The sequence below is a fragment of the Aspergillus melleus genome, assembly GCF_016097325.1.
Source record: "Aspergillus melleus strain CBS 546.65 chromosome Unknown contig7, whole genome shotgun sequence".
Lineage (NCBI taxonomy): Eukaryota > Fungi > Ascomycota > Eurotiomycetes > Eurotiales > Aspergillaceae > Aspergillus > Aspergillus melleus.
Genome location: NW_025763376.1, coordinates 2,232,708 through 2,248,147, shown reverse-complemented (window position 1 = coordinate 2,248,147; position 15,440 = coordinate 2,232,708). Strand labels below are relative to the sequence as shown.

The following is a 15,440-nucleotide window of genomic DNA, read 5'->3' as shown; positions in this document are numbered from 1 at the left end:
GCATGAACAGAAGAAATCCTCTCTATTCTATAATACCCTCTTATCTCTATAATACAATCGAGCAGCGAGCTTCAAATGCTTTTGCCCAATGGCTAATATACAAGTTTTTCACGTATTATGTTCACAAGCATTTGCATCACTTGTCAGGCTATTCAGCGTGATAGCCCCAATCCAAAGAAACGGAATGCATCTTTCAATTCCCCTCTTTTACATGGGATTGGTTTCAGGAGGAGTCTCCGCCAAATGATGGTCATCCGCAGAAAGCTCGACCGGAAGCGAATGCTGCTCTCCATCCATAGGCTGGTAATCCAAATCGGAGAAAAGCCGTTTATGCTCCTCAATTTGTTTCTGCAGGGCAATCTGCCGTCGGAGCGAGGCGTCTTTTCTGAGCTTCTTGTTGGCAGAAAATTCGGTCAAAGCTCTGATCATCCTCTCTTCCACCATCTTCTTCACGTAAGTGGCAAGGGTACGATCAGTGAAGACACCGCCAAATCGAAAACTGAGCCATAAATATGAGATTAGGGCTTTGTGAAGACCTTCCAACTGATGCAGATATTCCTTGCTGCCAGACGCTGGCTCCTCCAAGATTTCCAGGTTGAGCTCCGGAATATCCAACAATTTACCGGCGGTGTTCTGCGCAACGCACTCGGCAAGCGCACGCGAAACGTCCTTCGCTGCTTGCCCTTGGGTGTACAAAGGAGCCGCCATGAACGTCAATTGGTCTTCCAACCGTAACCCAGGGACTGTATCGGTGATCTCGGAATTTTCGAGCTGACCCTTGGGGTCGCAACGAAAGAACAAGGAGCCGACCTGAGAGATTTCAAAGGTGCGCTTGATGATGTATTCCAAAGGTACACCTGGTGGGAAGTAGGCGCCCAGTTTGTGGAACACAGAATCCGGAGGAATTATGCCGGCAGCACTGATGGGAGGGGGTTCGGTACTCAATGCCTTTTGGATGTAAGGCAGGTCTACCTCTTCCAGAGACGTCACATAGCCCACATTCTGCCCATCGTTTTCATCCCCATCCTTTTGCCCTACCGACCGATAACGACCCGCTCGCCCACCAATTTGTTTGATTTCCGGCACAGAAAGCCTCTGGAGACCACCTGGTACCCTTTTCACCAAAGTCTCGAAGATAATGCGTTTGCAGCTCAGGTTGAGACCCATGCCAATAGCATCACTGGCAACCAAGAAGTCGTAGTCATTGTCGGGGTCGTTGAATAGGCCGGCTTGCTGAGTACGGATTTCGGCAGGCAAACTACCGTAAACAATCGCCGCTCGTCGCCCGGTGGCCTTTTCGATGTCTGATTTCAAAGTGTGGATTCCAACTCGAGAAAATGCCACAACGCAATCACCCTTCTCAAGGTTCTTGAGGTTACCGTTAAGACTCTTGCTTGCTACCTTGAGAGGATTCAATCGCTCATAGTGGTGAACCTCAAGTTTGTCCCCCGTAAGCGCAGCGATGTTACGAATCAAAGGCACAGTTCTGGTCTCGCCACAGAGGTGCAATTCGGTAACACGCGCACCAAGGAGGGCACGAGTCCAAGCCCACCCACGGGAGCGGTCTGCCAACATTTGAATCTCATCAATAACGCCAACATCAAAACGCTCTGATAAATCGACCATCTCCACTGTATTGCTCATGACGGACGGCAACTGGTCTTCGGGGATCTTGACATCATCGCCGGTGACAAGACTACATGGGGTTCCATCGGCTGTGAACCGATGATACACTTCCTGCGCGAGTAACCTTAACGGACCGGCATAGAAGCCTTTCTTGCTGTTCTGGAGTCGCTTAAGCGCAGTGTACGTTTTTCCCGAGTTCGTTGGCCCAACATGTAGATGTATTGTCCGTTGGATGGACCGTGCCTGTGGGTACCATTCCGCCGGATAGCTGAGATCGGTCACTTGCTTCTGGTGTTCCAAGTTTGGCGTGGAATACTTGAGCGTGAGACCGTGGGCGTAAAGGAGATACCCCAGCTCAGTCCTTAGTCCGTTGATCCCATCTCTGATATATGCTCTCTGTAGTGCCACCTTCAGTTGTCGCAAAGGGCTGGTCGGGGTGCCCATACCCCTGGTTTCAATCTTGCACGCATTTAACACATATCGTTCGAAATCCCGCCATTCTTTTGTTGCTGCAATGGATTTGTCGGAAAGGCTGTCCCGGTGTTCTTGAAGAAGGGCTTCGGTAATCCCGGCGAAATCAGTGACCGTAATCTGTTCCCTCTCGCCTCTTCTGCGAGGTGGACCGAAGTCTTTTAGGGTTTTCTTAACGGAACGCTTTGCAGGTGATTCCTTGCAGGGAAAATTGGTTAGTGAAGCCCTCGGGCGCAGCCGGTAGCATGGCAGACTTACATCGGCATCTTTCTTTTCCGATTTCTTCTTTGACGAGCTCTTGGCTCGCTGCAGTGCTGAAGTGGTTGTAAAATTCCTTGTCGCGGGGCGTAACAGTGCCTGGTAAGTACACAATAGGCAGGATTTGCCTCTAGTCGTCCATGCCTGCTGCATGTCTCGACGGGGCGAGAGGATTAGAATGCGTGAGGGAGGCGAATGGTTGAGTCGAAGGCGAGGAAATTGCACCAGCTAAGAACAACGGACCAGAACTTCTGTAGATCAGAAATCAGAAATCAGCGAGCGAAATCCATGCGTTCACGTACATTTAAGAGCGCAAATGGGGCCCGGAGGCTAGGGGGACATGGGAGCGAAGGTGAGAGAGAGAAAGAGAGGAAGAAATGTAGACCGGAGGCGAAACGGCGAGAAATGCGATTGCTTGGCGTTTTGCCTCAGGCATTCAAATATGAACCCTTAATAAACGTCATAATCTATGACCAGGATCACGGCACTACCATGCTGTTGATAGAAGATAATTAGTGATTATCAATTACGGATTGCCTTGACAAGGCTCCGCTGAATGTGGTTGCTGTAATAGATTACTATTGAGGTACCTGTGCATCTTTAAATGTTATGAAATCACCGCTGTTAAATATATCTCGCATTTAAGTTTGTTCGTCGCAAACCACGAATGTATTTCCGAGTCGCGAAATCGAAAAGCAATTAATACGATATTATAGCAGTTGCATGAATGATATTGCCGGCCTCAAATCAGCCACTTCCAGCAGTTGGGTAAAGACAGCGAGAGGTCGATTCTTATAGTTCCAACAGTACATCGTTATCGGGGCGGCGCCACAACGATTTTCCGCACCCGGGAGCTTTCTCGGCTTCGGAATTGCAGGCGTCGCAAACCGCAACTCCCAAGCCAGAGAGGGGCTTCGTACTCCCTCGCAAATGAAAGTGACCCTCTATTGAGTTGGTTTATTTTATGATTACCACACGTCTATTCTAGCTGTCCTTACTACCACATCCGCCGACATGGATGACCTCCAGTCGCTCGAGCTCTTTTCGCTCGTGTCGCGAATCACCGGCGAGATTCAAAACCATCTGGGTATTAATGACAAGACGCTGGCAGAGTTCGTGATAGACCAACATCTGAAATGCGATTCATTCGCCGGGTTCAAAAAGACGATGGAGGAAATGGGAGCTGAGTTTCCGGAAAGTCTGCTGGAGAGTATCGATCGCTTGGTGCTCACTATGCATCCCAAATACAAGACCCACAAGGCCGAAACGAAAGCGGCAGACGGTGACGACGACATGGATATGCTGAATGCTCTCGAAAAGAAGGCTCGTGTCTTTAAGGGCCTGGCTGTCCCGGATAAGGTGCAGCAGTGGGACGAGGAGGACTACGATTCTCGCAAGGATGCGGACGAAGGCGACGCGAAGGCTGATGCGATGGATGATACATTTGCTATGCTGGAGGGGCTAGCGGGGAAGGCCCGAGAAGAGAAGGGTCGCACGACGAGAGAGGATCGGAGCAGCAGGAAGCGAAGCAGGAGCCCCGACTACGAGGATTACGATCGCGGACGCCGTCGCAACGATAAATACCGCTCACGATCGAGGTCCCATAGCCCGCGATATCGGAAGAGAGACGACGACGTGGATGAGTTTGGCCGCTCGGCCAGGAAATATAGCAGCAAGGATGAGGAATATCGCAACGGCCGCAGCGACCGACGGAAGAGACGCGATCGCGAAATCGATGATGACTTCCGCAAACCACCACCGGTCGAGTTAGATGACCAACCGATATTGTACAAGGTTTACGATGGGCGCGTTACTGGAGTGAAGGACTTTGGTGCCTTTGTGAACTTGCAAGGCGTTCAAGGCAAGGTCGACGGTCTCGTACACATTTCTGCTATGCAGGAAGGCGCTCGTGTCAACCATCCCTCGGACTTAGTTTCACGAGGTCAGCCGGTTAAGGTCAAAGTTGTCAGTATACAAGGATCGCGCATTGGACTGTCGATGAAGGAAGTTGACCAAATGACGGGGCTTGATCTCATCCCACAACGCCGCCTTGCGTCTGGTGCCAACATGGAGCGTCTTGATGGGGCTTCCGGCAAGGACCGATACGGAAACTTGAGTTCCGATGTGCCCATTATCGAGGAAGCAGACGGAAAGCCTATGAAAAACCGGAAGCGCATGACTTCGCCAGAACGATGGGAGATCAAGCAGTTAATCGCGTCCGGTGCTGTCTCGGCGGCCGATTATCCTGACATCGATGAAGAGTACCACGCTACCTTGACAGGTGAGGGTACATTTGAGGAGGAGGAAGATATTGACATTGAAGTTAAAGACGAAGAGCCGCCGTTCTTGGCTGGACAGACCAAGATGTCTCTAGAATTATCGCCCATCAGGGTTGTGAAGGCTCCTGATGGCTCTCTGAATCGTGCAGCCATGGCAGGAACCGGGCTGGCTAAAGACCGACGAGAGCTACGCCAGCAAGAAGCACAGGATAAGGCCGCCGAGCGAGCTGCAGAGGTCGATCTTAACGCTCAATGGCAAGATCCTATGGTTGCCCCTGAAGAGCGGAAATTCGCAGCGGACCTTCGAACCACCCAACAAGCCAAACCCGACGAGACGGTGCCGGAATGGAAGCGAGTCACAATGGGCAAAAACCAGTCATTGGGCAAACGGACAACTATGTCGATCAAGCAGCAGAGAGAGAGTCTTCCTGTCTACAAATTCCGCAACCAGCTTCTCGATGCTGTTCGTGACAACCAGCTAATGATTGTGGTTGGAGATACTGGATCCGGTAAAACGACACAAGTAACACAGTATTTGGCAGAGGCAGGGTACGGAAACAACGGCATCATCGGATGTACTCAGCCCCGGCGTGTGGCCGCAATGTCGGTTGCAAAGCGTGTGGCTGAAGAAGTCGGCTGTAGACTCGGTGCAGAAGTTGGTTATACAATTCGTTTCGAAGACTGTACCAGTCCAGACACGAAGATCAAGTATATGACCGACGGAATGCTCCAAAGAGAAGTCTTGCTTGATCCGGATCTGAAAAAGTACTCTGTGATTATGCTTGACGAGGCCCACGAGCGAACAATCGCTACTGACGTCCTTTTCGGTTTGCTCAAGAAAACGATAAAGCGACGACCTGACCTTAGGCTGATCGTTACATCGGCCACTCTTGACGCTGAGAAATTCTCAGAATACTTCAATGGATGCCCCATCTTCTCGATTCCTGGCCGAACTTACCCTGTCGAAATCATGTACTCCAAAGAACCCGAATCCGATTATCTGGATGCGGCACTCATCACCGTTATGCAAATTCATCTGACCGAGCCGTCGGGTGACATCCTCGTCTTCCTGACAGGTCAAGAAGAAATCGATACAGCCTGTGAGATTCTCTACGAACGCATGAAAGCACTGGGGTCAACAGTCCCGGAGTTGGTTATTCTCCCTGTCTACTCCGCCCTTCCCAGTGAAATGCAGAGCAGAATTTTCGAACCTGCTCCTGATGGCGGCCGAAAGGTTATCATTGCAACGAATATTGCGGAGACATCCATTACCATCGACAATATCTACTACGTCATTGATCCTGGTTTCGTCAAGCAGAACGCGTACGATCCGAAGCTAGGTATGGATTCGTTGGTGGTTACCCCGGTATCTCAGGCACAAGCCAAACAGAGAGCTGGTCGTGCTGGAAGAACCGGACCAGGAAAATGTTTCCGCTTGTATACCGAAGCCGCATACCAGTCGGAAATGTTGCCAACGACGATTCCCGAAATCCAGCGTCAGAACCTCTCGCACACGATTCTCATGCTGAAGGCCATGGGTATCAATGACCTGTTGCACTTCGACTTCATGGACCCGCCTCCAACTAACACCATGCTTACTGCGTTGGAGGAGCTCTATGCTTTGTCAGCTCTGGATGACGAAGGTCTTCTCACCCGGTTGGGTAGAAAGATGGCTGATTTCCCCATGGAGCCTGCCCTTGCCAAGGTACTTATAGCGTCGGTTGATATGGGATGCTCGGAGGAAATGCTGAGCATCGTCGCTATGCTGTCTATACAATCGGTATTCTATCGCCCCAAGGAGAAGCAGCATCAGGCGGACCAGAAGAAGTCCAAGTTCCATGACCCTCACGGCGACCATCTAACGCTGCTCAATGTATACAATGGGTGGAAGAATTCCAAGTTCAACAATGCTTGGTGTTTCGAGAATTTCATTCAGGCGCGTCAGATCCGCCGAGCGCAGGATGTTCGGCAGCAGCTCATGGGCATCATGGACCGGTATCACCATCGGATCGTCTCGTGTGGAAGAAACACGACCAAAGTCCGTCAGGCCCTTTGCACCGGTTTCTTCAGAAATGCGGCCCGCAAGGATCCCCAGGAAGGATACAAGACACTGGTCGAGGGCACTCCGGTCTACATGCATCCCAGCTCTGCCTTGTTCGGCAAACCGTCCGAGCATGTCATCTACCATACTCTTGTCCTCACGACCAAGGAATACATGCATTGCACGACATCCATTGAGCCGAAATGGCTGGTCGAGGCAGCCCCGACCTTCTTCAAGGTGGCACCCACGGACCGTCTTTCGAAGAGGAAGAAGGCCGAACGTATTCAACCCTTGCATAATCGCTTCGCCGGGGAAGACGACTGGCGTTTGTCTGCGCAGAGACGCCAAGGAAGAGGTGGAGGAGGAGGAACATGGGGCTGATTACTGCTTTGTTTCTTTCCATCCACAGATCTTATTTTGCATCTGCTGCCTGGGTACATACTGTAGTTCTAAGGAGAATACCCGTGTGAAGTGTTCTGGTACTGGACGTGTGCTTTGGTCTTATATCCGAAACATAAACTGTATTTTAATGAGCAATAGATATGATAGATGAAGATGAATTTCGCTTGTAAACGATAACACTGGCACGCATGTTTACTCACTAGACAAGATTTCTTGATGCACTAGGAGTATACTAGACTACTAGACTCGACTCTTCATGAGGCGATTTCCTTTTTCGGCGATGCCTTGGCGCGGGCCGCACCGGCCAATCAGCGACCGCAAAAATCTGTCGGAAGATCCTTAGGTCATCCATATTAATCAATCCATGCATCCTCCATCTTTTCTCTCTTGCTCAAAGATCTCCATCCTAATTACTGCTCCAACATGTCGCACACGGACAATCAATTCCCCCGGACGAAACGGAGGAAGTTGGACTCCGGCGAGGAGGCCACTGTCCAGTCCGACATCACGTCTCACACGCAACTCCGTGCTATCCTGACTTTCCAGCAAAACATCCAAGAGACCAAACAAGGTAGGCATAAGAACCATGCATTCATTTGTTATGAACGGGTAACACTTACAGAATAAACTAGGCCTCAGAAAGTTCAAGGAATACTTGCTCTCCATCCCACAGACGGAGAATGAGGGCGAGAAAGCCAAAAAGTTCCGCGTGCTCAAAGCCTATTGTGATTCGCAGATCGCCTACAATGGCGAGGAGGCGTCTTGCTTCCCTGATCTAATCCAGGCCTGGGGCTTCGCGGACACTAATAATAATGACTCCATGTTGACGATGGTTCCCTCTGTGCTGGCGCTCTTCCTCAAGACGATATCTAGTAATCTGGACTTCCGAGACTTCGGAACGGCATTGTGTAAATTCTTGATGCAAAAGGAGCAGCTAAGGTTTTTCAACCGTGGGTTGACCGCCACAAAGTCGAAGGAACATTTGATCTCCCCGTGTCTGCGTCTTCTTACCGAGGTGGTCAGCTTCGATGGAGGTGCCGTTGCCCGTCTAGTCTACGGGGCGCGCTATATCACTTTCAAGCGCCTTGAGGTGTTCTTGACCCCGAACAAAGCTCAGCTGGAAGAGGCCTCCGATGATGCGCAGAAGTCGACTTTGCGTCGCAATGCTCAGAGATTTGTCCTGGCGAACTTGCGAGTCCAGCACACAACCGCTAAAAGCGACATCGTCGAGCAAAGTAAACTCATGAGAGCATTCTTCGAGCACATCCGAAAGGACCCGCGAGACATTGTCATCGACGTGATCAAGGCTGTTGATCGCGATATCGTTCAGGATGCTTCGCTTCCCCGGAACTCCAAGAAGCTGTTCTTCAGCCGTTGGAATTTGGAGCGACTGGTGACTTTGTATGGTTACGATCGAGAGTCCGAGGATCCCAATCCCACAGGGTTCTCTGTCGCGAATGAGATTCACAAGATCTTGATGAACATCTGCACCAAGACTGAGCTCGGCGTGTTGCTACCGGAAACAGGCTGGTACCCTAACGGTAGCGACCCTGAATCTTTGCCGGCGGATAACGACGCGTCAATTGAGTTGGGACTCGATTCTGCAGTCTACGTTGACAAGTACCGGGAATCCGTGCCAGTCCGCAACGGAGTGCTCTCCTATATAATTCAGGCACTTCGCCCGGATACGGACAGTCTTCAGATTGAGTTGCTTGTGGCAATCTTCAAGGCCGCGCCTGAGTTAGTGGCCGATTTCTTTAGCAAGAAGATCATGTTCGTATCGGATCCGAAGCCCGTGCCGTCATGGCTGGCCGAATCTGCACTTCTGTTCTCGACGGTGAGTCTGCCGGTTCCGAGGAACTGCGGTTGGAAAGACAAACTGCCTCCGATGCCCCCGGCGCCCTCGGTTGTAATCGAAAACATTCTACCGCGTCCGCTGAATCAAAAGGTTCTCACTCGGTGCTTGAACCTGAACACGGAGATCGTTACTCTCTTCGCTGTTCGTCTCATCACGGTCTCCTTCAAGAAGTTGCAGAAGGTCCTGCAAATCTTCAACTCCGACCACGGAGTCAGCCAGCCGCTTTGGAAACAGGCTGCGGGAAAATTAGTCGCTGAATTTTCTCGTCGGTGCCCCGTCGTGAAGGATGTCATTCAGCTTTACAAAAGAACCGCCAAGGAAGATTTGCAACAGCAGGAAGCCGTTGCCGAATTGCTCTCTTGTTTCTACGAGGTTGCTCCGGATTCCGCTTTTGAGGAGGTCCTTGATGTTTCACTTATAATGGTTGAAATTTTGAAACGATTTGATGAGCCCACCATCTCATCGGACGACTCTGAACTGTTGCTCAGTCAGCTGCAAAGCATCCTGAAGATTGCGCAGCAGTCGGCATCGATCCGTTGGTGGCAACAACCTGGTGAGTCGCTTTATCCCCTCATTCCCGATGAAAGCTAGAAACCACAAACTAATAGAAACCTAGCTTCTATGCAATTTTCTGCTTTCACCTCTGTGACGAAGGTCCTCGTGGAAGCGTCGTCCCAGGAATCCCTTGGTGATATCTATCGCCTATTGAGATCGGTGCTCATTGAGAACTCTATCCTGCAAAGTGCATCCTCGTTTACCGCACTTTTGTCGAGCTTCGAAACCTCGGATACTGCACGCTTGCAACACCAACTTGCGTTTTTCGACAACTGCGTTTGCCGCATTGCCAAAAAACAAGTTCATTATCAAGATTTACTAGGATCGTTCACACAAGACGAATCTAAACCTACCAGTTCTATCGTGGCGGCTATCAGTGAGCAGTGGCCATTTGTTGTAAGATCTGGAGACGCAGATGCTCAAAGTGCCGTGTGTGCATGGGCTGCTCAAGTGCTGGGGAGATTGAAGCAGGCTGGGGAAGACTCGAAAGCGCTAAAGGGTGTTCGTGACTCCCTGGTGGGCGCCACCGATAAGAAACAGCTCAAGTCCACCCTGAAAAAGGCACTGAAAGATACAGAGGACGACCCGTTGGAGAAGAAGGGCCTGAATTTGGATCAAAAGGTCCCTCCGACTGTAGGAAGCGAGCAACCGCGCGTGGACTTACTGGAGATGTTCGGGGCGCTTCCCGTCGAAAGTGACGAGCGGAATGAGTTGCACAAATGGGATAAAGGAGAGCTGGAGGTGTCCGTGGAGCAGGGTCCAGTGGCGGAATTGATGGTCTGTTTGTGTTCGGAGCACGAGGAAGTGCGCCGACAAGCATTCAGCAATATCGCTAGATTCATGGCTAAACTCAGGGTAAGTCTGCAATGTACATCTGCAGCCGAGATGGGACTAACGGGACTAGGAATCAAAATATGCCGAATGGCGATCGGTCTATATCCTCACCGGAGAGCTTTACGAGACTGTCAAACTGCTTGGCCTTGAATCGCCCTTGCCGTGGATAGTGGGAGAATGTGCTGCCAGCTGTCTTGCAGTTCTCACAAACCCCACGCACAAGCTCTACGGCAAGGTCAACGCTTTCCTCCAGAAAGCGCCTACTTGGGAACCTGAGAAGATTCCCTCCTACTGGATCGACAAGATCTTGCTGCGGGAACCCGAGTTGGATGACGGTCATTTTGAAGAGACCAATTGGCTCCTAGATCTGTTGGTTAAAGGCCTTCGCACCGGAACTGTATGGGTTTTCTGCTATCTATCGTGTGCCTTCTTTCACTGACTCGCCTACTAGGACATGGAAATCTACCGTCGCGCCAATGTGTTCGAGCGCGCATTTGCTTTCTACGAGTCTCCCAGCACGAGTGTCTCGGTCAAACGAAAGATTTTGCATCTGATCTATCGCTCGACGCAGGTACAAGGTAGCACGACCCTCATCACCCGAGCAGGAATCGTCAGCTGGATTCAAAGCCAGATTCCGGTCGTCGGTGCCAAAGAAGCGTCGAGTTTTTCGGCCATCACCAACTCCTTGCATGAATCCTCGGATAAGGAACGGGTTGCCAAGTGGAGCGGAGGAGCCGTGGGCAAGGCGGTTGGAAACATGACGAGAGGGAATTAACTGAATAGCAGATGCCCATGTACCGATATTGGAGTATAGATGAATTTATCTAGGCGATAATGTACTCAACTGAAGCCATACAATACAATATAGATCTGTGCGGGGCGGTGACAGACGGCAGAAGACGGGAGCGAAGGCAGTTCACGGGACTCTCCCCCACTTGCTTCTCTCTTTGACTTTCAATCATCCTGAATCCCCTGTCTCGCAGTCACTTTTCTGATCAGCCCCCCTTTCCCTCCCTCTAACGGAATTTCACCCGTACTTGGAATCACGCTAGTCGCTTGTTCTTGCTGCAACGTCCTATTGACCAAGCAAACCCAAGTGGCGGTCGGGGTTCCCTACGGTACGTAATTTCTGCCGGCCTCACCTCCCGCTTCTTTCTCTCAAACGACTGCCACTCCCCATCCTCCATCCATCCTCGCTCTCCGCCTATCCTCCTTTTCGCCCTCTATCCTCGGGTTTACTCGCCTGAGTTCTCTGTCCATCGTGTCTTCTTCTTACGCTTCCGATCTTCGCGTCTTTCGATCGTCACGAGCCAATGAAAACAACGTAATAGCCTGCCGATATCATCGTTCCGCACACAGAGTCTGCGATCTCCATGGCGCGACGTTACCAGATCGATGAGCTGCTATGGCTGCGCTCGTCGCCTCTGGTCACTAAGCCTACTACTTTACCTCCCGTAGAAGAATGGATGGGGTAAGTCGTCGCTTGTCTTCGTTCCGCCATCGCTCTCCTTTGCGCTCTCTGTGCCCCGTGAGACTGATTTGGCCTGTGCTTTGCTAGCCCGATCCCCGACCCAACAACGCAACGCAAAACCACCAACCCCAGAGATCCTAATAACCCGACTGAAACCACCCCGCGACGATCGAGCATCTTTGAAGCTCGCCACGTATCACGTGGTTCGAACTCAGGTAAATTATGGCGAATCTGTCTGCGATCCTCTGTGTGGTTTTTGCCAAACAGAGCGTCGGGCATAGCTAGGGTGATTTTCGCTAACTTGAGGGGCTTGTCATCTTGTTCTAGAGGACATCATTCTTGGACCGCCGAAGACTGCTTTTGCGTCCGCTTCTCGAGTGACGACCAAAGGTTCCATCGACTCGACCGAACGACCACTAAAGCAACCCGACGCAGATGACCCCAAGAATGACCGGTTCAACTTCCGCGACAAATTCTTCAAGGAAAGAGATGTTGGCGATCGAGATTTTGATCGGCGTGATGGCAAACAAACCACGTTCAATGGTCGACGGTTAGACCGAGAAGACTGGAACAGCGCACGCCCGCGTCGCACCTTTGGCCCAGACGAACAGGAGCGAAAGCCCAGACGGAACGGCGAGTTCGACCGCTGGGAGGGTGCCCGGGACTTGACCCGGGACCGCGATCAACGAGACCCCAATCTCGACAGAGGAGCCAGAGATAACAAGGACGGTCGCTTCTTTCCCCGCAGGGACGGCCAGCCAGGTCGCGCGCGCCACGAAGGAAGCTGGTTCCGCGACGAACCCACCCAGGATGTACATGAAGCCGAAGAGGAAAAGACACCGGTCCGCAATCGCGAATGGCGTAGGGACCGACACGGCGCGGATCGTGATTGGACTCGCGGCGCCAAACTCGAACAGGAGCCCGAGTGGTTGGACTCTAACGACAGGGACGAGCCTCGCCGGGTGCATACTCAAGAAGATTTTGAACGGTGGAAAGAAAGGATGAAGGCGGGATCTTCTCAACCCGTGGAGGAGAAGAAAGAATCCCCCGTCGAGCAATCCGTTGGCACCTCTGACAAAGCCGAGATTAAGCCTACCGATGGTGAAATTTTCAGCAGTAACGGCGCTCCTTTCCAGGGAGACACGGCGATGGAACGCTTTTTTGGGCTTCTAGGTGATGGCAAACCGTCCCCAGTCATTAACACGGCCTTGCCTTTGGAATCAACGCCCAAAAAAGAGACCGCGCCCGCGCCGGGCAAGTCGGCCAAGTCTTCCCGCTTTGCTGGACTGTTCAGTCCTCCTCCCGGGAGCCCTGCCGCCAGAGAGCCCGACCCTCCTCCTCAAATGGGAAGCAGATCTCCCGTGCCTCAACCCCCGTCGTCGGCAACGCCTTCAGCCGATGCGGACCAGGAGGGTTTCCAGCGCATCCTACAAATGCTGGGCACTAGCAAGTCACGCAACGCGACTCCTCACAACGATAACGTGCAAGCCAATCGCCCCCCTTCTCTCGTGCACATGGAACAAACCCAGAGTGCGGTCTCGTCTCCCACTCGTGAGCAACTCAGACGGCCCGAACAAGTAGCCATGCCGGATGCAGCGATTCGGCATGCTGGCCCTCCTCTGAAGGAGAACCTATATGTTCAGGATCCTCAGGCTCGAGACAGAGAACATTTGCTTCGCCTCATGCAACAAGTTAAGGTGAGCCCCATCACCAGCCCGGGACAGGGCGGCCAGGGTCAGCCACAGAGCGCTGGCCCGGTTCCCGGCTTGATGAATATGCAAGAAGGATTGCCTCACCCTCCTCCCGGACTTTCCTCCGCACAGAAGGTGCCACCTTTCCTTGATGACCCGGCGATAGCCAACTTGCAGCGGCCGGATCCTGAACAGTTTCGGCGGAGACCCGCAAACGGGCCGCCAATGGGTTACTTTGATGACCTGCCTTTCCCTCAAGGCGGCCAGGTTCCCATCACCCCTGGTGGATCGCGGGCCCCGCAGGGTCAAGGACTTCCTGCCATGGGCATGCAGAGACCCCCAGGCTTCGAGCACATGCCTCCTCCCGGATGGAATGGCCACCACCAGATGCCTCCGCAGCAGGCCGGTGGACCGGCGACCCCCATGGGCCCTCCGCCAGGCATTCCGACGCCCAACCGGGGCATCAACCCCAACTTTATGGCAAACATGATACCGCCCATGCACGGCAATGTACCTCCCCTCGGCGATCGACAGCCCTTCCCTCGCGGCGCCGGCGGCGCCGGGTCGGCTGGATTTCCCCCTCCTCCCGGCATGATGCCACCTCCTGGGTATATGAACGGCCCTCCCCCGGCTGGATTCCCTCCGATGCCACCCAACGCCGAGGCTCTTATGGGCGTTGGTCACGCCGGACAGGGTCCTTTCGAAGGGAACCCTGGTCCCCAGGGACCGCCGCCATCCTCTAGACACTTGCTGGATATGTTCGGTCAGGTTGGTGGGGATGCGCGCGGTGGTATGATTGGCCCGGGGCAGTTCAGATAGGAATGGAATCTGCAGATGTCGAGGAAAAGACAGATTGCTGGTTCAGTTGGTTTGCGCATGAGAGGAATACCTTCGAAGCGAGTGGGTGATCGTAATTGTGCCATGAAGTTGAAGATTGACACAACGGAGAGTTATGCAGTGAAAACAATTTCCTAGTCGAGTATCTGGCATCACCACGGCTGTCAACGCTCTCCAAGCTTGTATATCTAGGTAGATGGCTGGATAGCTTCGATTGAATCTACTACTTGACGTGGAAATCTTCGTGGGCCCTTGGTCGTAGACTTATCCTTAAATCCACCAATGGTTACTGTCAGGGGGCTAGTGTTGACTTCAGTAAATTCTTCTGGCCCGGCTGCCTTCTCCCTCTCTTCTCTTCCCACTTCTCTCTCACCCATAATGCCCGTCACCTGTCTTCTTTCATCATCCCAGGTTCTGAGACTTTCCCTGTTCGAGGTATCTCATCTAAGTGGCAAGTTCCGCCTTTTCTGAAACTGCCTGCATCCCTATTACCACTTTCGCCTAAATGTGCTTCGTTCTAAGGTGAATCCCCACTTGGCTGAGGACAACGCTGGATAAGACCCAGGCTTTCGCCATTCTTTTCTACTCTATAAGAAGTCTTCTCTCGATGGTAAAGACGCCCCTCCATCCTCCTTCAGCCCCGTCACCACTATCCACCATAATTATGCCTCGTTTACCTGTAACCACTCCCAATATCGAGACTAAGCCCATGCAGCTCTGTCGTAGTTTGGTTACTTTCAACTGAGAGAATGTCAGCTGACTATATGCCTTCATCTAGCCTGTTATGATGGATCGAATCGACTTTGAGCTTTGTCTTGATGTCGATCAGCATGTGAGTGTCTTTCTGACCCGGAACTTCCCCTGGAGGGAGTATGATGATGTCTTCCTCAGATACTCATCAAAGTGTGAATTATAGGAACCAATCCCCCACCAACCGGTTGATGTCAATGTCACTGGGACTGATGCGAACGACCAACAGGGACCACTGACCCTCCGACTCCGCCGAACTCGAACGTTTACTGAAATTGAAGACGACAGCACTGATCGTTCGGATCATGGCGCTAATAACCGACCTAAAAGACCCAGAATTTTAGGATTTGGAGATGATGCGCGACCA

The 15,440-nt window shown here is 52.1% G+C and overlaps 4 protein-coding genes across 4 annotated transcripts; 3 read left to right on the top strand and 1 right to left on the bottom strand.

Annotated features, from left to right (window-relative positions):
- Positions 1-207: 207 nt before the first annotated feature.
- SUV3 (ATP-dependent RNA helicase SUV3) lies at positions 208-2,508 on the bottom strand (the record flags this gene model as incomplete). The annotated part of the gene is made up of 2 exons (XM_046093456.1): positions 208-2,295; positions 2,356-2,508. 2 exons carry the CDS (start codon positions 2,506-2,508, stop codon positions 208-210), a joined length of 2,241 nt encoding a protein of 746 aa, XP_045949434.1.
- An 861-nt stretch (positions 2,509-3,369) lies between these two features.
- PRP22 (putative RNA helicase-like splicing factor (HRH1)) lies at positions 3,370-7,056 on the top strand (the record flags this gene model as incomplete). The annotated part of the gene is made up of 1 exon (XM_046093455.1): positions 3,370-7,056. One exon carries the CDS (start codon positions 3,370-3,372, stop codon positions 7,054-7,056), a length of 3,687 nt encoding a protein of 1,228 aa, XP_045949433.1.
- Positions 7,057-7,471: 415 nt separating this feature from the next.
- Positions 7,472-11,165, top strand: LDX57_011712 (NPA1/URB1 family protein). Its single transcript, XM_046093454.1, has 5 exons — positions 7,472-7,648; positions 7,710-9,488; positions 9,552-10,345; positions 10,395-10,721; positions 10,776-11,165. Exons 1-5 carry the CDS (start codon positions 7,501-7,503, stop codon positions 11,097-11,099), a joined length of 3,372 nt encoding a protein of 1,123 aa, XP_045949432.1. The 5' UTR covers positions 7,472-7,500; the 3' UTR covers positions 11,100-11,165.
- A 532-nt stretch (positions 11,166-11,697) lies between these two features.
- Positions 11,698-14,305, top strand: LDX57_011711 (uncharacterized protein; the record flags this gene model as incomplete). Its single annotated transcript, XM_046093453.1, has 3 exons — positions 11,698-11,795; positions 11,883-12,010; positions 12,123-14,305. The coding sequence occupies 3 exons, from the start codon at positions 11,698-11,700 to the stop codon at positions 14,303-14,305; spliced, it is 2,409 nt and encodes an 802-aa protein (XP_045949431.1).
- Positions 14,306-15,440: the final 1,135 nt, after the last annotated feature.